The sequence below is a fragment of the Pantherophis guttatus genome, chromosome 6 (assembly GCF_059756535.1).
Source record: "Pantherophis guttatus breed Tessera chromosome 6, ASM5975653v1, whole genome shotgun sequence".
Classification (NCBI taxonomy): domain Eukaryota; kingdom Metazoa; phylum Chordata; class Lepidosauria; order Squamata; family Colubridae; genus Pantherophis; species Pantherophis guttatus.
The window spans coordinates 21,106,754-21,130,622 of record NC_142068.1 but is presented as its reverse complement, the minus strand read 5'-3'; the positions used below and the strand labels follow the sequence as shown (position 1 = coordinate 21,130,622).

At 35.6% G+C, this 23,869-nt stretch overlaps 1 protein-coding gene across 1 annotated transcript in view; it reads right to left on the bottom strand.

Moving 5' to 3' along the window:
- Positions 1 to 22,960, bottom strand: part of BCHE (butyrylcholinesterase) — a 43,747-nt gene extending 20,787 nt beyond the window's left edge. The window contains exons 1-2 of the mRNA XM_034439047.3: positions 22,594 to 22,960; positions 14,336 to 15,863 (exon numbers count right to left, since the gene is read on the bottom strand). Coding sequence (XP_034294938.1) covers positions 14,336 to 15,858 — 1,523 coding nt within the window. The 5' untranslated portion in view covers positions 15,859 to 15,863; positions 22,594 to 22,960. The remainder of the gene's footprint in view (positions 1 to 14,335; positions 15,864 to 22,593) is intronic.
- Positions 22,961 to 23,869: the final 909 nt, after the last annotated feature.

Below are 23,869 nucleotides of genomic sequence, written 5' to 3'. Positions count from 1 at the left end.
CAAGAGAGCCAACTTGGAATTGAAACTTCTAATCTTCAGCAAAATTGGAGCACAGTTTCTCATCTTACCTGGGGAGAAGCTGTATGGAAGACCATTTATGCCTGCTAACTAGCTAATTGTCATCTTATCCATGCTTGGCTGGACAGCCTTCCCCCTGTTGAGATTGTTGTTTGCCATCTAAACTAGTTGGTGGAAAATACAACAACATCCCATCAAAGGATCCATTATCTTCATATGCTAGGGACAATTATGTATTCTTATTGATCTGCTATTTTTACATGTCTTGGCATTCTGATTTAATAAACACCTTGCTGCTAACTCAACTTGGATGTTCTGATAAGGAGAAAGTTCACACCCTGGTGGCAGATGTTCCTGCACAAATTATCTTGAAAGATAGCCAAATTCTGTGCAAATGTTATTGCTGATTAGGCTTAGGATTTCCATTTTTAAAAAATATTTACATTTGTCTAATCCTCTCATGTCATGGGACAAAAATAATCATTTTTTTCTACATCTTTGTATATTTTAAGCCTATTAATTGTTTTACTTTCATATCATTTCTTCTTCTGTTGTATATATTATTTCTTGACAGCTGGCATTTGACTATAATTAAATAATCCAGACTTAAAACAAAGTAAAGCATAACAAAAGTTGGAAAAACTTTGAATCTGAGTTCTGATTTTCTGTCTGTTGGTGTTGGGTGATTCAATAGTGTCACTCAGAATAGTTAACAATGCTACCAAAATCTTAATCATTGAAACATATTCAATATATTTAGGACACCCAGAGTTTCTTCATGGATTTAGATGGGCAACATAATAATTTAATAAATAAATACATTTACTTCCATAGGATATGCACATGTGTCCTATTACTTTGCACCTAGATCCATTAATATTACTGGGTGTTACATATGTTGTTGTTTTTTTTACAGTTATTTCAATTGGGCCTTTGATGTAATACAACCCACGACTTTATGAAAAAAAATTAAAAATGAAAAAAGTTCTATTTGTTTTTTATTTCCTGAAATTAGCAAATGATAATATTTGTGTGTCAGGGGGGATAACCACAGGATTATAGTAAGCATTTTTTAATGAATAAAATTAGGAATTCAGGACACTTACAATTTATGAATGCTCATATTATTTCTGAAGTCAGTCTTACGGTTTTATTATCGAGGCCTGTTGATGTGTGATTTGGCATAATGAGTTGTCTCTCCAGATTTTATTTTAAAAATTAAAACATTTCTCTATTCCATCTAATCATTTATCATTTCATCAAATGATATCAAGGATTCCCTGTGCAGATCTGTATCACTTTATATTTAATTCATGCACACAAGCCATGTCTCTCTAGAGTTTTCATATAAGTTTAAAATAAAAGACAGAGGATAGAAATATTTTATTCTGCAATTATGGATACCATTCATAACTATTTTGTGTGGTAAATCTCTAGGGATGTTTCACTTGGAAATATGGAAGCTGTTGCTCTTTAGTCTCTTATCTTATTTGTCCTTAATCCATGCACGGAAACATCTTCCTTCTAAAGGAAGAACAATTTGAGCTTGTAAAACAATGTGAAATTATGAGATGTGAAATATGAGATATGCAAAAGGTCTCTTCTGCTAAGGAGCTTGGTGGTACCCAGGAAATATACCTTTTCTGGCAGGACATCTACCTTCGGGAATATTATTGCCCCTGATTTAATACTGGCATCATCTTTGATATCCTTCCAAAAGTCCCTCAAAACGTGGCTGTGACAAGGGCTTGGTTTTCAGGGACTTATGGAAGGACAATAAGGATGGTGCTAGTCTCATCTCAGGGTCGATGATATTCCTGAAGGTTGATGTCCTGGCAGAAAAGATACATCTCTGGGATTTCAAGCAATTGGTGATTTAATGAAATAGCTACATTCTTTGTCACATCTAACACTCTTTCCTGGACTTTTAATAGTAATATTAATGTGGAATTTCATTGTGGAGTTTTTTTAAAAAAAACATTGTTCATTGATGAGCTTTTTTATTGTATATGCTGCTGAGAGTCATGTTTTGTGAGACAGTGTAAAAAAATAGTCAGATTTAAAAATATAACTAAAAATATAAAATATGTGTAGTTCACTGAAATTAATGCTATCTGCTTTGAATATCTCAGTAAGTAGGTATAAGCACAGGTACTCAGTAAGTAGGTATAAGCACAGGTACTTTAAGCACAAATAGGTGCTTTAGCCAGGATGAAGTACAAATTACCACAAAATAGCACAAATGAAAGGAAAACAAAGCAGCATCCCCAAATTATAAATGGTGCCAAATCATATAACACTGAAGTGAATAATGGAGGTAATTTTTATTTTTATTTATTGAATTTCTATACCGCCCTACTCCCGAAGGACTCAGGGCGGTGCACAGCCATGAAATAAAACACATAGATATACAAAATTTAAAATCGAATAAAATGAATTAAATAAATTTGGCTGAATTAATACCCAATTTAAAATACCCATATTTTAAAATCCATTAAAAATTTAGAATTTACACTTAAAAGGGAGAAGATTTAGGCGAGGCCAGCTTGATGAAACAAAAGCGTCTTCAACTCGCGGCGGAAGGTGCGCAGATCCGGAATCCTCCGTATCTCTGGGGGGAGCTCATTCCAGATCGTCGGTGCCCCCACAGAGAAGGCTCTCCCCCTAGGGGCCGAGAGCCGACATTGTTTGGCCGACGGCACCTGGAGGAGCCCCTCTCTGTGGGAGCGTACTGGTCGGTGGGAGGCTGTTGATGGTAGTAGGCGGTCCCGTAAGTAACCAGGTCCCAAGCCATGGAGCGCTTTAAAGGTGGTAACCAGAACCTTGAAGCGCACCCGGAAGACCACCGGGAGCCAGTGCAGCTCGCGCAGGAGAGGTGTTACATGGGAGCTCCATGTTGCTCCCATAACCACCCGCGCGGCCGCACTCTGCGCCAATTGGAGCCTCCGGGTGCACCTCAAGGGGAGCCCCATGTAGAGAGCATTACAATAGTCCAGACGAGAGGTGACGAGGGCATGAGTGACTGTGCGTAACGAGTCCCGATCTAGAAAGGGACGCAACTGGCGAATCAGGCGAACCTGATGAAAAATCCTCCCGGTCATGGCCGTCAAGTGCTCTTCTAAAGACAGCCGTGAGTCCAGGAGGACGCCCAAGTTACGAGCCCTTTCTGTGGGGGCCAATGATTCGCCCCCAATAGCCAGCGATGGCGCCAGCTGACTATATCGGGACGTCGGAAACCACAGCCACTCGGTCTTGGATGGGTTGAGCCTGAGCCTGAGGTAATGTTGGTGAAGCTAAGCAAAGCAGCCATGATTACAATAACCACACCTCCATTTCAGTAAGCTGTGTGGTCTTAATTGATTACATTTGTAAATCATGATTTATGATATAGTATGTGATGCAAAGTCATATTTATTATACAATATATAGTTAAACAGGTCGAGTCAATCAAACCATACCAATCTACTAGGCTAAAAAATAAATAACTTATCAGAGGGGAAATCATGAAGGAGAATGTCAAAAAAAAAAAAAAGTGGTCATATTTGCACAAATGAAGTATCACATGCAAATAAATGTACTACTGCTACTAAGTTGTACACGTCTACCATGTAAAAGAGGGAAGGAGCTTCAGGAGCATATTTGCTATCATTATCTTGACTTTTTCAAATTCTTGGATGGACCTGGGTTATTACATTCAATTACGATCAGTATACATTCAGAATAAAATCAGTATTCTACAGCATTGCAATTTCCTTTTTTATTGTTTTGGAAATATTTATCTTTTATGATTTTAATGCTATAAACCTCATTTCACACCAAGATGAGAAGCAAATAAATTTAATAAACAAATTAAAATAATAATAATAATAATAATAATAATAATAATAATAATAATAATAATAATAATTTTTATTTAGAAATTTAGAAATTTAGAAATTTTATTTAGAAATTCTAAATTTGCTGGACTTGAACATTTTGACTCTACAAAAAACCACCTTACTTGGAACAGCTTACATCCTCCGACGATACCTTAACAGTTCCTAGGTCCTTGGTTAGGACTCGAGCTGCTGAGCTATTAACCAGCCTCAAAGGCTGTGAATCTCACTAAAGATTAACCAAATAATAATAATAATAATAATAATAAGCAATTAAATATTATAATATTTTTTTCAAATTTAATATTTTATAATAATCCAGACAGACAGGCACCTGCCACATAATACCCCAGATTTAACAGCTGTCGATAAGAAAGACAAAAATGTCTGCATAGTGGATGTGGCAATGCCTGGAGACAGCTGAATAGAAGAAAAAGAACTGGAGAAGATAACAAAATACAAAGACCTACAAATAGAAATAAAACGAGGCAAGCAAGGATAGTACCAATAGTAATAGGCATCTTGGGTGCAATCCCAAAACAACTGGAGCACCACTTGAACACCATAGGCATTGACAAATTTGCCATCAGTCAATTGCAGAAGGCAACTTTGCTTGAAACAGCTCCCACCCTGTGACGATATCTGTAACACCATCTAACATCCTGATTTGCCTGTCCCAAGTCCTTGTAAGGACTTGATAGGTAGACAAAAATGCCAAACCCAGCCTGAACATTTGGCTGACTGTGTGATGATCAGCAATAACAACAACAATAAAAATAGATAAATAATAAATAATAACAGTTGCACTGACAATATAAAACCTTAAACATCATCATCATCATCACCATCATCTCAGGGTATTCTTTCTAGATTTCATTTGGGAGACATAAAAAATAGCTATAGAATAGATTCTCGAGTCATAAACAATTGCAGATGCCATTCATAATTAGAATGGCTCCAGATTCAAATGCCAGTATTTTAAAAATTATAAATGATGCACCTCAATTATTTCTCTATACCTTACTGCTAACTTGAGCTCTGCAACATGTGTAATCCAGCAACCTGAACAAATGTGCACATAATAACATTAATATAATTAGTTACTTTCTAATTGTTTTCAATAGGAAATAAATGTAATTATATTTGGCTACAATCTTATACACATTTACCTGGAAGTTGATTATCCACCTATAATTAGATTTCTTCTTCAACCTATAGGTTGGTCTGTTAGCCTGGTATTGGTTTAACACAAATATTTATAAATGAAATCTAGTATATCTTATTCAATCAAAAGTCATTCTTTAGAGAATAAATTTAAAAACAAAAACAGTAAGGATTGGAGAGGGTTATCTTCAGCCTACCCTGCTTTCCACTAATTGCTTTCCTATACCATTCTTGCAGTGGAACCTATATGGGGACATAACAACTGTATTCATATGAATTTAAAGTTGATTTTTCCCCTGTTGGGTGTCTTTTGATACTGCAAAGTAAGAAGAATGCTGACTAATAAGGTGTAAGATGACATCTGCCTTGTTTCTGATTGCCTGAAAGTTTCATTCCCCTGAATACAAATTTCTACTTTATTATTTCTTTCTGAATGTCTTTAGAATTTTAGTCAATGGTGAGGGTTTTTTTCACTCTTTTTATTGCTGCCAGGTGATCCAAGAAGTGGTGGGTTTCAAATTTTTTTACTACCGGTTCTGTGGGTGAGGCTTGGTGGGAGTGGCTTGGCTTGGCAGGCGTGGCAGAGGAAAGGTATTGTAAAATCTCCATTCCTTCCCCAATTCAGGGGAAGGTTACTGCAAAATCCCTATTTCCTTCCAATCAGCTGGGACTTGGGAGGTAGAGAATAGATGGGGGCGGGGCCAGTCAGAATTTTACTACCGGTTCTCTGAACTGCTCAAAATTTCCGCTATCGGTTCTCCAGAACTGGTCAGAACCTGCTGAAACCCACCTCTGGATCCAAGGTATGTGTATGTTCTGCATGTTACCTTGTTCTAATTCTAAGAAGCTTCTCAGTCTGTAAGGTTTCCAGATCTTCAGGAATTTATTTAAAATTTGGCACAGAAGGAAAGGCAACAGAAAAACATATAATGCTAAACAAAGGAAAAAGCATCAACATGTTTTATCTACTTTGTCCAGGAGGAAATTGCAAAGCTTCCATGCCTAATAAGAATCATAACTTATCAGCTTCACACGAATTGTTTATATCATAGGTGTTAGTTAATGCCAAAGGGACAGAAAATATTTCTGAATACATGGGATAAAAGAGAGGAAAACATTGCAACATAGGTAAAAAGAGATCCATGAGAATCTCTTTTGAAGAAACACTTAACAAGGGGGGGTTCCTATAGTCCTCTTCTCCTTCTATATTGCTAGATCATCCAATTAATATTTTCATCAATGACCTTGGGGCAAAAATTCTAAGTAATGTTTAAAGTATTCTAATTGGGATTGCCTGATTTCACTATTTGGGAGAAACCCAAGGATTTTAGAAAAAGGTGTTTTTTTAAAAAAAATTTCTTCGACTTAGACAAAATTTCAGTCATTTTTATTTCTTCAAGCCATATTAAACAGTACCTCACTCAATAGCAGTAACTGGTCAAAAAGGATAAACCTAAGTCTAAAACAAGGTTGGCAAACACTTGATACTTTTTCATGCCCATCTCAAAGGAAAATGTAAAGGTTTCTCAAAATATAAAATAAGAATGATCTGAAATGATCAGAATCCAATTAACATTTCCAAAGAGGGCTTGCTTTAGAAAATGTACAATTCTTGTGGTTCAGGCATTTCTCTAGAGCCATAGCAATGATACGTTTTCAGCTTCCTTCAAATGATTTTTTTCCCCTTGCATCTGATTTGTCAGGCATTTTGAAAAAGAAAAAGAAATTTCACTTGTACCTGGAAAATGGTGCTGAATAATTATAATGACTAAAGTAATGTAAAAGGCATAACCTAAGCAACTTTTGAAACTGGTTGACAAGTATTTTCTTCATGATAAATAAAGCTTCCCCTTACAAGGGTTTTGCTGAGTGTATCAATGACGGTGATTGATAGTACCAGTTGCCGTCACTCATGCACTTCCAAAGGCCTTTTGAAGAACACCAAAAGTCAAGAAGAAAAATGAGGATAAAATTATGTTTTAAAAAAGGAACCAAGTAAGGAACCAAGCTGTCATCCTGGCTCTCTGAATTTAAAATAAATCATGAAGAAACCAGAGCCAAGAGAAGAAAACATGCTTTGATTAATATTCATAATAACATCTACCAAAACCAAAATGGGCTTTGAATCAAAGTCAAAGTGAAATACTAAGGAGCTTTCATCTGACTATCATACTGTAACTTTATCAGTCTCCAAAAGTGAACTGCTGCTGACACATGAACATATGCAAACCTTTCATAATTATTAATGATAATAGTTAATTTCTGATATCACTGGTGGAGAAATTGATATTTTTGTATCTTTTTTTATAGGAATCCATTGTTAAACCTCTTCTAGTCTTCCCTTTTGAAATCAAATCTCTGAGAAGAGATTTGGTCTTTAGCACAATATATGAACATATCATCTAGAGATAGAGAATTTTGGAAAGGTCATTCAAGTTTGATAGAGAACATTTTTTTCATTGCCATAGCTGAATCTTACTTCATCAACCATTTGTATTGGCTTCTTATATACAGTGAGTTCATTTTACACATCCTATCATCATCATTATTATCATCATAAATTGCATCAATCATTTGATGTTGACATTGTATGCTCACTCATCTGGGAAAAAAAATCTCGTAGGACAAAGAAGATATCTAACCAAACTTGCAAAGGCTATGAAAAGCTTTGTTGGGGGTGAGTGGAATGATAGTTTGAGTAGAAGCAGAGCCACAATGGTTATTTCCAGAGCTTGAGCAGCTGTGCTAATTCTGTTCTGTTGCTTCTCTAGAATGGTCTTCTCTGGGTGGGAAGGCATACGAAGCAAAGTAGTCAATTAAAGTGACATACTCTGTTTCTTACATGAAAAGTGCACAAAGTTCAGTCAGTTCAAACATTAAGGCAGATAACATCAACTCCAAAACTAAAAGAAGCGTATATAGGTCTAACACATATATGATGGTGTTATTAAATATTCATCTTAAAGGAAAAGCAATTATCTTCTGAGTAGCCTGCCTTAGTTTACTTTAGCTATATAAGTAGGAAAAGAAATATAAGAAATAAGAAATAAGAAAAGAAATATATTTATTTACTCAGGCTGGGTACCACTATGGTATAAATCCCAAATGCTGAATGGAATAAAATGATGTGACATGCTGTTTTCAAACTCCCTTAAAGTGGGATGTGTTTCTTGAGCTTATTAATTCAAAAGCCTATTTAACTTTTACCTCTGAGAATTAATTTGGATGCACAATTGTTTGTTTGCTTTGATGCTGGTGCGTATATTACTATTTTTAAAAGAAATATTTACACTGCAAACTGCCTATAGTCATGAGATTGCAGTAGCGTACAAACAACAAATGAATAAATGAATTACAATGTGTTTGATGGGAAGAATGGTGACACTCAGCAAAATAAGCAAACAAATGAGTAAATAATAAATAAGTGTACAAATGTTTAAAAATAAAATTATTTCTTCATGTTTCATAGCAATTTAAAATTCCTTGAGAAGAAGGAAAATAAGACTCTCAAACCAGAAAAATCCTTGTCATCAAACTTTATTTTGTCTGAGGGCAAAAGTTTCAGGAGTGGGATAGAAAGATTTTCAGAAAGTTTAACTGTGTGCTCAGCATATTCCATCTTCTAGAAGTTGTATTATCAATATTTTATTCTGTTTGATCATCTCTCAAATAATTGACAATATAGAACCCCTTTTTTTCTGCTGCAAATGTCATTCCATTGGGTCAAAAAGGCAGTTTAATATATTTTAAGGGCATATACTTCAAAATCTCTTGGCTCAGTTCAGTAAAAACTGGCATGCATTTTCATTTATAATGTTTTAATCTTGAACATTCCATACCATCAGAAAAAACTCATTCCCCAAGTATTTATGATTTTCTCATAGCAATTTTTTTTTTTGGAAAAATAGGGCTCCATTCCCTCCCCTGATTTATGCTCCAGAATTTGGATATGTTAGAGTACCACAAGACAGATCAAGTTAATTCTTTGAGCTAAATGTAGTTAGTAGATGATGTTAAGACATCATTTTCCTAACTAAAATCAATAGAGCACATTTATCACTGTTTATGAAGATTTCAGACTTATTCATAACAGCATGTTTGGGAATTATGTTGAAACAATAACAAATGTTAATTATTAAAACTTGTTTTGTTAAGTAATAAGTTGTAAGTAAAATGGTTCATGCTGAAAGATGCAAACCACCTCTTCTTTGTGCCCATAAGTGGGATTTACCATTAATAGTTATGATTTTTTCAGTGCTTGAGAAAATGCAGTTCCTCAATATTTGCTTGAAAATAAATACTACTTGCAAACTAATTTAATTCAAACAACAATTGGATTGACTTCATGGGTGAGACAATGTATGTGCTGTTTTTGAAAGTATTTGTGTGGGGATCTGTTCTTTTCTCGGCCCAAGTGTACTGCAAAAAGTAAAACTAAAAATAACATTTGCAGCAAAATGCATAGCACAAAACAAATGAAGTGGTTTAGTGACTGACTTAACTACTGAAAATACTACTGTTATTTTTTTCCTTGCATTTTTACATAAAATTCAAGTGTGAGATATCTGAGAGTTCAAAGCTCTACCAATTTTCCCATGGCTGAATTAGTTTTCTCTTCAAACCATTTTCAGTTTACCTTGGCCATTAATATCAAATAGAACATTATTGTATCCTTGATCCAAACTAGGTTCCATTTTAGTTAAGGACACAATGTTCACATTTCTTGTAAATTCAGACTATAAAATCTTTGCTTCAATATTGGCAGAAAGGCTTAAGATATACATATTTCCATCATGTTAAAGCCTCTTTTCCTTCCAGTACTTCCTAGTCTGAAAAAAACCAGTAAGCCAGATTTCTTTCAGATTTAATTGAAGCCAGGAAGGAGAAAGACAACTGGAGAGAGAATTCTGAAAGAGTTCTGAACTTTGAATTCTGAAAACAAAATAATGTATTGGCAGATGAGCCATTATTATTTAGAGGTACAGTACAAATTACTTTGCTTCCCTCTCTGTCATTATCATGTTGTTTCTGTACATTACTACTAACATAATTTGGAATCTCTCAAAATGATATGCTACAAGCCACCTTGCTTTAAAAATATTGATTTACTGGGTATAAGACAATCCCTGATCTGAAACTTCTCTCTTCCCTAACTAAAGTATATGATAATTGTATTGGAACCTACAAGGAGAAGTTGTGTTTACAAAAAAAATCTAAAACCTCTTCCCAAATTAGGCCAGATAAAAAACAACAACAATGCAAGAATTGCATTGAATATTTGCATCAGAATATTTTCTATTGCATCAGAATATTTTCTTTGAGAAAAAAAACCCATCTGGATAGGAAGCCCAGACTTATTTACAGATAGAAAGATACTGATTGTAGGGCTCAATAGTTCTATTTTTCTCCAGCATTTGTATTTCTCCAAAGCCTATAAGTGTTATGGGGGTGAGTATTTGTGTTTGAAAAATTAAAGTCAAGAATCTTCACACCATTTCAAATGTAAGCTACAGCTCTATGTGCTGAGAGTTTTGCATTAGCTGGCAGGGCATGGTGCATATCAAAGTCTTACTAGTTTTGCAACCTAGGAAAACAAATAATCACTATCATTATATGTTGCTATTGCACATTTATGGCAAATATGAAAAATACTCTTAGCTTCCAAGGCACAGTCTATACTTTAGAAAATTATCCCTTGAATTCTGCATATTGGAAAACATTCAATTTTGCATATTGGAAATATTCATTTGATTTGCATGAGTGAAAATGGGAAAACCCAAAGCAGTTATAGTTTAATAGTCATATTTTATTTAATATTACAACATATTTATTTTGATGGAAAAATTCACATATGAAATATGTTTATTAGGAAATATGCAACTAAATACAAAGAAATGCACACAAAGGTGCATACCATATTTATTCTTCCCAACCGTACATAATATAGTAAAGAAAAGGGTTGGAAGTCCATCCATTGGCAATATTTCTTTATTTCTTTTTTTATTTGATTTTGGTATCACCCAAATCCAATTGACACTGGATATCTCACAGCTTAAAAAGAAACTTTGGAAAAATAAAGCATATAACAATAAATAATTTGGTGAATCCCATCAGCAACAAACAAATCATACATCAAACAAGGAACTGCAACCATCTTAGCCCAAGACATAAAAGAACCAAGAGATCTTTAAGGCCCTTTGGAATGGCAACAGGGTTGGAGAAACCTAGATCTCTGAAGGAAGCCTTATTTCAGAAGACATTCACCATGATATAGAAGCAAGCTTCTAGGATCTTTATAGATAGCAATGCTTAATAAAAGGATCCCAGAATGTTACAACTTTGTTGAACAAGCCCTGCTGATACCACAGGAGACAGGACTTTATAGATCATCATCAGAATCTTGAATCATGTCCAGAAGCAAATTGGCAATCTGTCAGCCCTGGAGGCCATCTTTTCTTTTGGATCTTCAGGGCTGCTACACTTAGTCTGTGGGAAACTGGGAGTGGGGTTTGCATGGAGTTGGCAGAAGTATTTAGCCATAACAACATTCTTTTCTCTGAGAGTCAAGGATGTTCAGCCTGCACATGGAGTGGCATGACTGGGAGGCATATCCAGTTGGGATGGTGGATTAATTGGACCATGTGATGGACATGTGAGTGCAAGGAAAAGGACTTCGACTTTCCTTTGGGTGGGGAAAACCCGGGAGCTTTCAGATTTGGGTTTTCCCAGATGTGCCAATATGATATCTCTAATAAAATGCAACTTTGAGGAACTGCTGGCCTTGGAGTCTTCATTGGTTGAGGGTCCCTGGAACCCTGACATAATCAGTGCAGCTCTCAAAACAGGGATATTGCTAGGCCCACCACTGCTTATGCTTCTGTGTCCTGGACCAGTTGAATTTTCTAGCTGATGTTCAAGAGCAAGCCCATGTAAAACACGTTGCAATAATTGAGTTGTAGGGTTTGAGTGATAGTGTGAAGGACCTTCTTTTCTAGGAAACGGTGAAAATGCTACATCAAATGAAACTGCAAAGACCTTCCTGGCATAGAGCTGCTACCTGATCATAGAGTAGGACCTGTGAGACTAGAAAGACCCCCAGATTGTGCACCATTTTCAAATGGGGAAGTGCTATTCCATTTCTGAAAACTGTTCCAGTTTACTAGGGTACATGGAAGAGAAGCTAGCAAAAGAAAGGCCAAATTTAAAAATGGGCTGGGACTATAGAAAAAAAAAAGATTTATGAAAAATTCCCCAGTGCATCCCAATGAAAGGGGCAACCCCATTCTTCCTCTGGTCATAAGACTTGGAGCTGAGCATATACAGCCAACCTGTGTTTCCCAGTGCAATATAAATAAATATAACATGAGATAAGAGCAGTAACACAGAGGGAGAATACAACACATATGAATATACCATGATTAAAATATCCTCCCTGCCCCCCCCCTCTCTCCCCCTCTGTCTCCTTTTCTTTCTCTTTCTCAGGCACACATGCACACACATACACACTTAGATACATTATGTAGGTGGATATGCAAACATGAAATGCATACTATGGCCACTGTTTATAAAGGAATTGGAAAGAATTTCATAAATCATATTCTGCTTTCTCTAATTTTCTTTTCAAAGAGAGCTTATAAACTGACATGGAAATGGGGGAAAAAAACTTAAGAAAATAGAACTTGATTGATTTGTCAGCTTCTAGATGAATGTGGATGCTCTGCATGAATTTTTATATCAGAAATAAAAGAGAAGGGAAAATGCTAAGCAATTTTATCTGTTGCATATAATTGATCTAGGTACATTTCACTCCTACCATAGACCTATCTTTTAAAAATGTACTCTGAAATTTGGATTGGAATTTTAGTCTTATTTTTATTCTGTACCATGCAAAAAGTTAACCTTAAGACAAATTAAAGATAAGAATATCAATAACATACTTACTGCACGAGTCAAAAAGAGGGCTGTGTAAATATTTACAGACCCCTCACATCCTGGACAGAAACTGTTTCAACTCCTACCCTCAAAATGATGCTATAGAGCACTGCACACCAGAACAACTAGACAGAAGAACAGTTTTTCCCCGAACACCATCACTCTGCTAAACAAATAATCCCCTCAACACTGTCAAACTATTTACTAAGTCTGCACTACTATTAATCTTCTCATTGTTCCTATCACCCATCTCCTCCCTCTAATGACTGTATGACTGTAACTTTGTTGCTTGTATCCTTACGATTTATATTAACTGTTTCCTAATATGATTTGATTGCTTATTGGTACCCTATGACTATCATTAAGTGTTGTACCTTATGATTCTTGATGAACATATCTTTTCTTTTATGTACACTGAGAGCATACGCACCAAGACAAATTCCTTGTGTGTCCAATCACATTTGGCCAATAAAATTCTTGCTGAGCACATTGTAAGCCGCCCTGAGTCTTCGGAGAAGGGCGGCATATAAATCAAATAAAAAAAAAAAATCTGTTCTGTTTTTTTCTGTTCTGTTCTGTTCTGTTCAACTTATTGAGAAATTGGTCAGGAGACTTTTGTTGTAATAAATTCAAGAATTCATTCACAGATCATTGGCTGTTTCTCAGATTGCCCCTTAAAGGCACATATACATATGACCCAATCTTTGCTACTACACTCATGTTTGAAAACATGAAATATATTTGGATGAATGGACAGAGAAAAAGACATACATGGGATTTCTACTTTGTTATAGTTTCTTATATTTAATGTATATTGATTCAATGTCTTGATGCTAATGGTCATTTCTTACAATTATTCCTTGCCTTTCAAATTTTCCTCTTTGTGTTTTAAAGAACATGATGGTAGAAGAGCTGAGAGAACATGGAATGTCATACTTTGAAATTTGAAACACTGGCTTTCAATTACATCAGCTGTTGTGATGATAAATGAAGGTTCAGTTTTCTGGAAAGATAGTAGATGACTAATAATACCAAAGCATATTCTGTCTTAATATAATTTAACCCAGCATTGTCATCTTTTGAAAGTATTGGGAAGTATCTTGTCTAGAGAAATAACTAGCAGATTCTCCATTGCAAATATTATACTCAGTCATTGATATCAATATCAGTATCCCATATTATTTTTAACATCATTGCCAGTATCTGTGAACAATTATATTAATATCAATAATGGAGCAGGAATAGCCAGATGTCATTCTTATAATCAGGCACTGAAAAAATACTTTCAAATTCTGAAGAGAAATAACAAAAAAAGTTGCTGTATTATAAAATAAGACAGTCCTTACCCAGTTTTTGCAAAATTTGCCCAATACTTCAGTATAGATCTGCTCAGTGCTTCCTCTGCTTTAGTATAATTAATTCTTCGCTCTAGAGGTAATCCAAATACGAACTCAATTTCATAACCATGTGGAACTCCCATCCATTCTGGCCAAGCAAGTTTTGAAGATCTGTGCTCAAAGTAGTAAAAAAAAGCATTGTTCCCTGTCAAGGCAAATTGTTTTATGAACTCTACTGCAGGACATGTGAAATAGTAATCCCCAACAATATCATCCATGGCATCACGATAATTGAAAATATTCTTCTCATCTTCCCAGTCTGTGTAATGAAATGCAATAGATTCCAATCCCATTTCATTTAATTGCGGAAAAGCAACTTTCAAACCTGCCTGGAATTCCATTTCATTGATAACACTGTTGTTATCTTTGCTGAAGCCAGGAGCACCGTACACAAGAATAGTAGTACCTTCATCTTTGTTTACTCCCATCAAGATCTGTGTTTGTTTAAAGTCTCCATTTTTCAGCAATATTTCTGGCATTTCAGCAAGAAAATCACCATCAACTATGGGACAAAACTGCAAACTTATAAGACCGGTGTATATTGATGCAGCTTCTCCTTTCTCCAATAGCTCTTGGGGTTCCTTGTTTTGAAGACAGAATATAATCTCAGTTTCATTTTTGCCAGTACAGTGGAGGAGTTCAGCTAAAACTAGAGTTCTTTTTCTTGCTTCAGATGGTAGAATTGCACCCCAAGGAGCATTCCCAGATCCACTTTGCATGATCGCCCTAGTGAAGAGAGGATAGCTTTGAGGAGAAAGAAGATGAAAGCTAACAGACCCTGCTCCAGCACTTTCTCCAAACAAGGTCACACTTTTAGAATTACCTCCAAAGGCTCCTATGTTGTCATGGATCCATTGAAGTGCGAGTCTTTGATCAAACAAACCTACATTTCCTGGGGCATCTTCATTTCCTGGCAAAGCCAAGAATCCAAAAGGCCCTAATCTATAATTCATTGATACGACGATGACTCTTTCCACACGAGCTAGGAACTTGCCATCATAAACAGAGAGTGAAGATGTTCCACTGTGAAAGCCACCTCCATAAATCCATACCATGACCGATGCATTTTTAGGCTTGGGAGAAGGAACCCATACATTGAGATAAAGGCAATCTTCACTAAGTTTTGTGTTTGGATTCCACATCTCTGACCCTTCAAAGCCAGGGAAAGTATTATCTAGGAGTTGAAAGCAAGAGTTGGCAAATTTGGTGGCATCCCAAGTTCCTTTCCATTCTTCTCGGGATTCTGGCTTTTTGAAACGTAGTCTACCAATAGGTGGTGTTGCAAAAGGAATCCCAAGAAATGCAGTTACTGTTCCACCAAGCACAGGTAAATAAATACCTTTGACCATTCCATTCTTAGTAGCAATGATGGAGTCATCTCCAGCAGGAAACACCTTCTTGACAAACATACAGAACAGAAGAAACCACATGATACTTTTTGTGTGGCTCCACATCCCATTCACATGCATCATGAATTCTGAAATAAAAGAAAAAAGAAAGAGCTTAAGCAGAAGTTTCAGATGCAGAAACACAATGAGTCACTGCATTGGGGAGCTGTGTTGTACAGCCTCAAGAGACTAACTGACCGCTGTAAGCAAATGCACCTCAAAGCAAATGCACCTCAAAGACAGTCCAGTTGGCAAACTGTCCCAATTTCATTATTTACAAAGTATGATCAAATGGAAGTGAAGAAAATATAATCAAAGCATCACCTGCAATACCACTTCATTTTGAACACTAAATTGAACACTTCCACAGTCACTGACAATCAGCCAGAGGCTTGCCAGGATCTAACTGAGAATATGCATCTTCACTCAGATGATCTTTTGCCATGCGAACTCAGATCATAAGCCCAGCTCCTCCTTAATTTGGAGGTGTACCTGTCTGCTTGTTTGAGTATAAGGATGCAGACCTATGAAAATGATCTTGGAAAACTGTTTCCGAGCTCTTGATAAATGCTGGAATCTACTAAAACCTGGAAAATTTAGGGGAGCTAAGTCTTGAAACAAGTTTGCTCCAGCAATTGGAAAACCTATTTACAGTATAAGGAATAGTTAATGGGGTTGAGCTACAAGTATCATTTAATATGACTTTTATTTTGGAATATGTATAGCTATTTATAATTTTCACTATAATGCTGACAAAATAATATTTGGGATTATTCAACATATGTTAGCTGGTTTGGTAATGAAATGTCTACAAGAAAACAACCAAGCTCTTGTTGATCAGTGCCCCTGATGCTTTTTCTTGTAAGGTGGCCGTGATTCTGATCACCAAAGGTTGTGTGTTGAATTGGCTGAAATGGGGAACATGTGTTCTGAGTATGGAAAAAGCTGATTAGAAATAAAACTACAGGATTCTTAGAAGAACTTGCTTGGAATGTTTATCTCTAGGAAGAGGCTGTTTGGGTATTTAAGTATGTGTTCACAGTGACTTTGGTTGGTAGGAATGGTTGTATCTGTGTTTTTGTGTATATGTGGATGTGTATACATGAACGTATAATCTCTATTGACTGTGCTTAGTAATGTATCTAATTTATGCTTAGTTTGGAAGTCAATACTTGAATAATAATAATAATAATAATAAAAAGTCATATTTGTATATTCTTAATAAATAACATAGGAAAAAAGTTCCATAATAATATGCAGTAAGTTAGTCATTTTGAGTAATTTCCTCTTGAAAGAAAGATGGAAAGGGGGAAAGGGGGAAAAAAGTATTCTATATCCTCATTACTGTCATTTTAAACAATCTGTTCTCAAGTCATTTGAGTAATGCTTCTATCCTTAAAAGGGGCAGAGTTAATTTCTCTGGAAAATACAGCTGCAAAACTCTTGAAGGGCTGTTTTGCTCATTGCCAGCTAAGATTTTGAAAGCTGAGAATAGAAAATAGGAACATTTTTCCTTTAAGTGTTTCCTAAGTGTAAGTATCAAAGGAAGTGAAAGACAGAGAAGGATTATCAGGGACAATATTTCACTGATTCAGTTGAATGCAAGAGCAAATGAAAAGCCACACTATAGGAGCCAAGTACTGAGGAAAGGGACTGAAAGGAAGAGTAAATTTTATGTTCTGCATTCCATAAAGAAATATGAAATATTATCTTTAAACTGTACTTACAGTTTAAAGGATACAGTTTAAATCTTACAAAAACAACATGTGCATGTATGAATGTTATGCTTTAATAGTGGGATAGAATCAAGATCATGTCAAGGTCAGGTACTGCTTTACAAAGCCTTAGTAAAACCACACTAAGAATACTGCATCCAGTTCTGGTCATGTGAGCAAAAAGGATGTCGAGACTCTGGAAAGAGTGCAGAGAAGAGCAACAAAAATGATTAAGAGGCTGGAGACTAAGGAATTCGGTATGTCTAGTCTAATGAAAAGAAAGATTAGTGGGGACATGCTACTACTGCTCCAATATTTGAGAGGTTCCTACAAAGATGAAACAATTTTCCAAAGCACCAAAAAGCAAAACAAGAAACAATGGTTGGAAACTAACCAAGGAGAGAAGCAACCTAGAACTAAGGAGAAATTTCTTAATGGTGAGAACAATTAACCAATGAAATAGCTTGGTTACAGAAGTTGTGGATGCTCCATCACTGAAGGCTTTCAAAAAGAGACTGGACAACCATTTGTCTGAAATGACATAGGGTCTGCTGCTCAAGCAAAGGGTTGGACTAGAAGACATATGAGGTACCTCCCAACTCTATTATTCTAGGTTCTAGGTTCTTTCCAGTTTGGTGGATAATAGAACTGCTCTAGGGAATGTGAGAAATACTTAAATGTGATTTGAATGGACTGATTCCTCAAACTTGTTTCAGGTGGAGAACTAGGGATGCCTCTTGCCAGGGAGTAAGACAACAGAAATAATAGTCTTTCTGTACCATTCCTAATTTCTCCAAGGTGTGGCCAAATCAAAAATCTGCTCGCTGATGAATAAAGCAGATGACGATGGGTTGACCCAATATGGCAGAATTTCAAAATCAACAAGGCCACTTGGGAACCAGCAAAATATCTACGGATCTAACTTTTCCTGAGGTGGCGATCCTTTTCCCCCCCCCAAAACTAGATATAATATCTTACCATCTGTAAGACTGATCCTCAAGACCCCATTTACCAAGTGCAGCTGTTATGTGGTGAGAAAAAGATTGCATCCATTTATCACATATAATTACATTGTAAATTTAAGGCATCTCAAATAATCATGACAAACACACCATTATTTTATTTTTTTTTTAAAAAAAGGACCTGATCCTATTTCTGTGGTAAAGCACATTTCTGCAGATACTTGTTGCTGTTAGTTGTGAAGTCATGTCCGACCCATCGCAACCCCATGGACAATGTTCCTCCAGGCCTTCCTGTCCTCTACCATCCTCTGGAGTTCATTTAAGCTCATACCTACTGCTTCAGTGACTCCAACCAGCCATCTCATTCTCTGCTGTCCCATTCTTCTTTTCCCCTCAATCTTTCCCAGCATTATGCTCTTCTCCAGTGAGTCCTTCCTTCTCATTAGGTGGCCAAAGTATTTGAGTTTCATCTTCAGGATCTGGCCTTCTAAAGAGCAGTCAGGGTTGATCTCCTCTAGGACTGACCGGTTTGATTGCCTTGCAGTCCAAGGGACTCGCAGGAGTCTTCTCCAGCACCATAGTTCAAAGGCTTCAATTCTTTGGTGCTCAGCCTTTCTTATGGTCCAACTTTCACAGCCATACATTGCAACTGGGAAAACCATAGCATTGACTATATGCACTTGTGTTGGCAGGGTGATGTCTCAGATCTATCAGTATCTGCTGACATCATATCTATCTGATGTCAGCAGATACTAAGAAAAAATATTATCTGAGGTCCTAAAAAAGTTGCTACTGTTGATCATGCTGTTGAACAAACAGAGTAAGTTGATATGAGATGATTGATTTTTTTGTGTTCCTTATAGAGAAGAGGACAGGAGCTGATTCAAACAAAGCACATTCAAATATAACTCTCCATATTATTCTTGTAATTTCAATTTAGCAAGTCGAGGGAAAGACTATGACAAGTTTAATTAGCTAGAGAACTGCAAATCTCTATTAGGTAGAGTGTAAGAAAATTGACATTGATGAAAATGTGCAGAAACTGTTACTTAGGCAAAAGGGGTTAAAACATTTTTAAAGCCCAGAGCAATGAGATAACTTTGGGAAGAAATTTCATTTATTCACCACAATATAAAAAGGAGGAAGTACAGCATAATCAAACCATTAAGACTCTGTATTATATTTAATCTCAATTAGAAAAAAATAGTCTTAGCCTTCATGTGGACTTGATTCCTGGTCTGACCTACTGAGCAGGGCTGACAATTAATATGGAGTGGCAAATTTAAGAATAGATGTAACTGAGATTAAATTACATGAAAGCTTTTGCTGAAATCCTGTTATACATTTGCTGTTGTTGAATTGATTTATACCATTCAATTTTAGTATTTTTCTTTCTCTCTTATATGTATACTTTAAAACATAGCTCCTTTCAATGATAGTTAGCCACAGATATTCAGCAGGAGAAGCTACTAGGGAATAATCCTGTGACATCCAAAGAAGGACTTCTTTTTTTTTCTTAGATACACATCTATTAAATAGGACAATAATATTTAGTTCTTTCCCAGTCTTTGCCTGCAGAGATGACAGTGGCAATGTTAGATCATTCATTTGGAGAACTGCTAAACCAAATTTTCTCAACCTGGGCAACTTAAAAATGTGTGGACACCTTGAAGTTGTGTGGACAACTCCCAGAATTCTTCAATTCAAAGAGTCATTCAACTCCTAGAATTCCCAGTTTTCAACTTCCATTGCTGGAATTTTGGGAGTTGAGGTCCACACCTCTTCAAGTTACCCAGGTTGAGAAAAATTGTGCTAAGCATTTAGATAACAATAAAAATTGGACATTACCAAAGAGAGAGAGAGAGAGAGAGAGAGAGAGAGAGAGAGAGAGAGAGAGAGAGAGAGAGAGAGGGAGGGAGAGGAAAAAGGAATACCCGTATTTTTTGGACTATAAGATGCACCGGTGTCTTATGAGAATGAGTTTTTTGGCCTCCCCGGCCCTCAGGAGCATTCTGCAGGCCTCATTTTTTCACAAAAATGGGCGAAAAATGGGCTGGTTTTTGCCCATTTTTTTTAAAAAAGGGGGGGCACGTAGAAGGTTTGGAAGGCCTGTAGAGTGCTCCTGGGGACTGGGGGAGGGCAAAAATGTCCCCATTTTTGCAAAAATTGGGACATTTTGCTGTTTTTCTCAAAAATGAAATGAGTGGTGTGGAGCTTCGGGAGGCCAAAAATGGCTGTATTCAGTGTATAAGACGCACCAACATTTTCACCCTCTTTTAGGGGGGAAAAGGTACATCTTATACTCAAAAAAATATGGTAACTTTTTAAAAAAAATTTTTTTTTTGAAACACACTACTATTTATATCTACCTAAAAGTACGTCTTTTTTGAATTTTGATAGTGATTACTTTTAGATGAGGGTAGAAACATGTTACAAATAAAGCAAAACAAGACACCTCTTCCCATCCAAAAAAATCAAGGCTACATATTTCTATCAATATTAACATTGGATTCCAGTGTTATAATAAACTACACAAGCACTTATATTTACAATTGGAAGATATTGATTTGAATTGTACATGCTTAGATTTACCATAGGTGTAATCCATTTTGGCTCTCATAACATGATAATATAAACTAGAAAGGAAAAATATGATATCCTAACTACTTTGAAGCAAGTCCCACTAAGTATAGAGATGGATTGAAATCTAAATTAAACATTTAATTAAAAACTGCTTCATGGTTTAAGATATTAATCAAAACAATTTAATTTACTTAAGAAAGTAAGGGGAAACATGTTGAAACACTGGTCTGCATCTTTTCTAAATTACATCATATTTAAACCACATATTGATATTGTTTCCTGACTGCTTATTTGTACCCTATGATTATCATTAAGTGTTGTACCTTATGATTCTTGATGAACATATCTTTTCTTTTATGTACACTGAGAGCATATGCACCAAGACAAATTCCTTGTGTGTCCAATCATAAAAATATAATAAAAAATCTAAAAAAATTATATTCTATTCATAGAATTTAATGGGATTATTTACAAGTAAGTATGTTGAATGCGGAATCTAGATTTGAAACAAATCAAAACTTTCCTTTCAGAGAAAACCTAAACATTCAGTTAAGTACAGCTACTTCCAACACCTATAGAATGCTTACTGTTTAATTCCATAAATTCAGAATTTACAAGCAAAATATTTAGACCTCCATGCTTAAATGAAGGAATCACCATTGAAAAGAAAAAAGACAGGAAAAGAAAAGAATAACATGTCAAGTTCATAGGCTGTTGTTCTATTAATATGAACACTGCACAAGTACATATAGCAATGTGCTGGCTGGCAGCCAATGTTAGCTATCAACTATACATATTGGAACCTGTCATAATGCTGTACATACCAAATGGTCTATGTAACACTTTTTGAACTGTTTTAATTTTCCACCAATTAGCAGTTCAGATTAAACCATGCTGCAAGTGCACATGTGTGCATCTTAGCATATAGTTGTACAGAAGTCAAACATTTGTCAATAGGAATTTGATTATATACACAGCTTTATATATAAAGTTTAGCTGTAGGTGTCCTTAAATTGACTCATGCTAACCCCCAGCAATTCAAAACAAATCTATCTCATTCTCATAAGATTAAAAGTAATTAGAAAGTTTCTTTCATATAACATCCAAATTGAAACATAAATTTAGATTTGTTTATTTTTAAAGATTTGTTTCCATTTAGCCTTACTCCATGGAAGTAAAGCAGAATAAACTTCACTATTATCATTCAACGAAGCAACTCAAATTGATCACAATGATTGCTTCCTCTCCTTGTAAATCTTTAGTCAACCAAGAAATCTATATACAAGGCAATGTGACCCCAATTTAAATTCAGAAAGTGGTTAAATTAATAAATGATTTTATTAAAGTTCAGTTTAATTTACTTAGCCCAGAATCCATTGAATAATACTATGGTTCAATACACCTGCCTGCTTTCTTGTTTCATCATTTCCATTTGCAAAATAAACTTGGTATTCTCAGCAGAGCAACACATGGACAGAACATAGCATTTTAGCCTGTACATATCAAGCTTAACTATAACTTATGCTGATAGAGATCAATGTAAATAGAGAATCTCTTACCCCAATTCGCGTTATAGAGAAGCCAACTGAGAGAGGGGGAGAGGGAGAGAGAAAGAGCACGCAATGCTATTTAATACTTCAGGAAACTGCAGTGTTCAGCTGCTTCTATAAAGCTTCCAAATTGGACTGCTGACATTATAATCAACTGTTTAGGACACTGATCGCGAGACTTGGCAACAGGAATCTGATCTGAAGGCAGGCAGTCTTTATATCTGACATCTGTTCAAAATAGCTGAAAGACTTAAGAGTTAACAGAAGCAAGGGATTTGAACATTCCATCTTCTTTGATTTCTCAGAAAACGGGAAATGAAAGAAGTACACTTTTAGTTTGAAAAAGCTACCAACTCCTCTTTACTTCTACAGGAAGAAAAAAGTCTGGGAAAAAAAAATTGTACTCCCACCCCTGCCATGTTTGCTTTTGTTGTCTTCCATTCACAGATAAGAACAAAGAAAGCACTGTACTATGTTCTTGAACATCACAAAAAGTGATGAGTCCTAAATGGAGATCACAACATTTTTATGAATTTTCAATTTTGTTTTGCTTCTTTTTTGTAAAGAGAAGAAAATAGGAGAAAGCAAAAGATAAATATTCAAGAAGAAAAATAAGAATATTGAGAGGGAGGGAGGGAAAGAAGGAAGGAAGGAGGAAGGAAGGAAGGAAGGAAGGAAATATTGCAGGATGTGTATAAAATATTAAAACTGTATTCATATCAATTGAAAATGCATACAAACATAATGACAGAATCTCTACTGTTGGTTTATGAAAATAGGAAAATATATTGTTACATATTTTTTTTAAAAAAATCCTCCATATCAACATACTTCTCATTAGATACAGTACTTTCTAAGAATAACATTATTAATATGAAAATGTAGCAAAACATATAACCATTTCTGTTCCTTTTACCAAAACCTTGATTTTTTTTTTATATACTTTGCTTTTCAGGATATATAATCCTTATATAATGTGCTGAAAAAGAAACATTTAGGAAAACATGGCACCTATTTTTAGAGAGCAAAGAATTCTCTGCAGTCTTTGATATCTTTCATGAATTTGGTCACTCCAGACTATTTTCGGATATATTATTGAATGATTAGCCTCATGGAAAAATGATGCCAAGGAATCACACAAAAAGAGTAAGTTGAAGGTTTGTTTTGACTTTTAATTAGCTCTGCAATGTTAGACTTTTCAAAAACCTGAATGCACATTGCCTAGCAACTTACAGAGGACCAAAGAAGGTTGTGCTTGTGTGCATATGTGAGTGTGTGTAAAGGA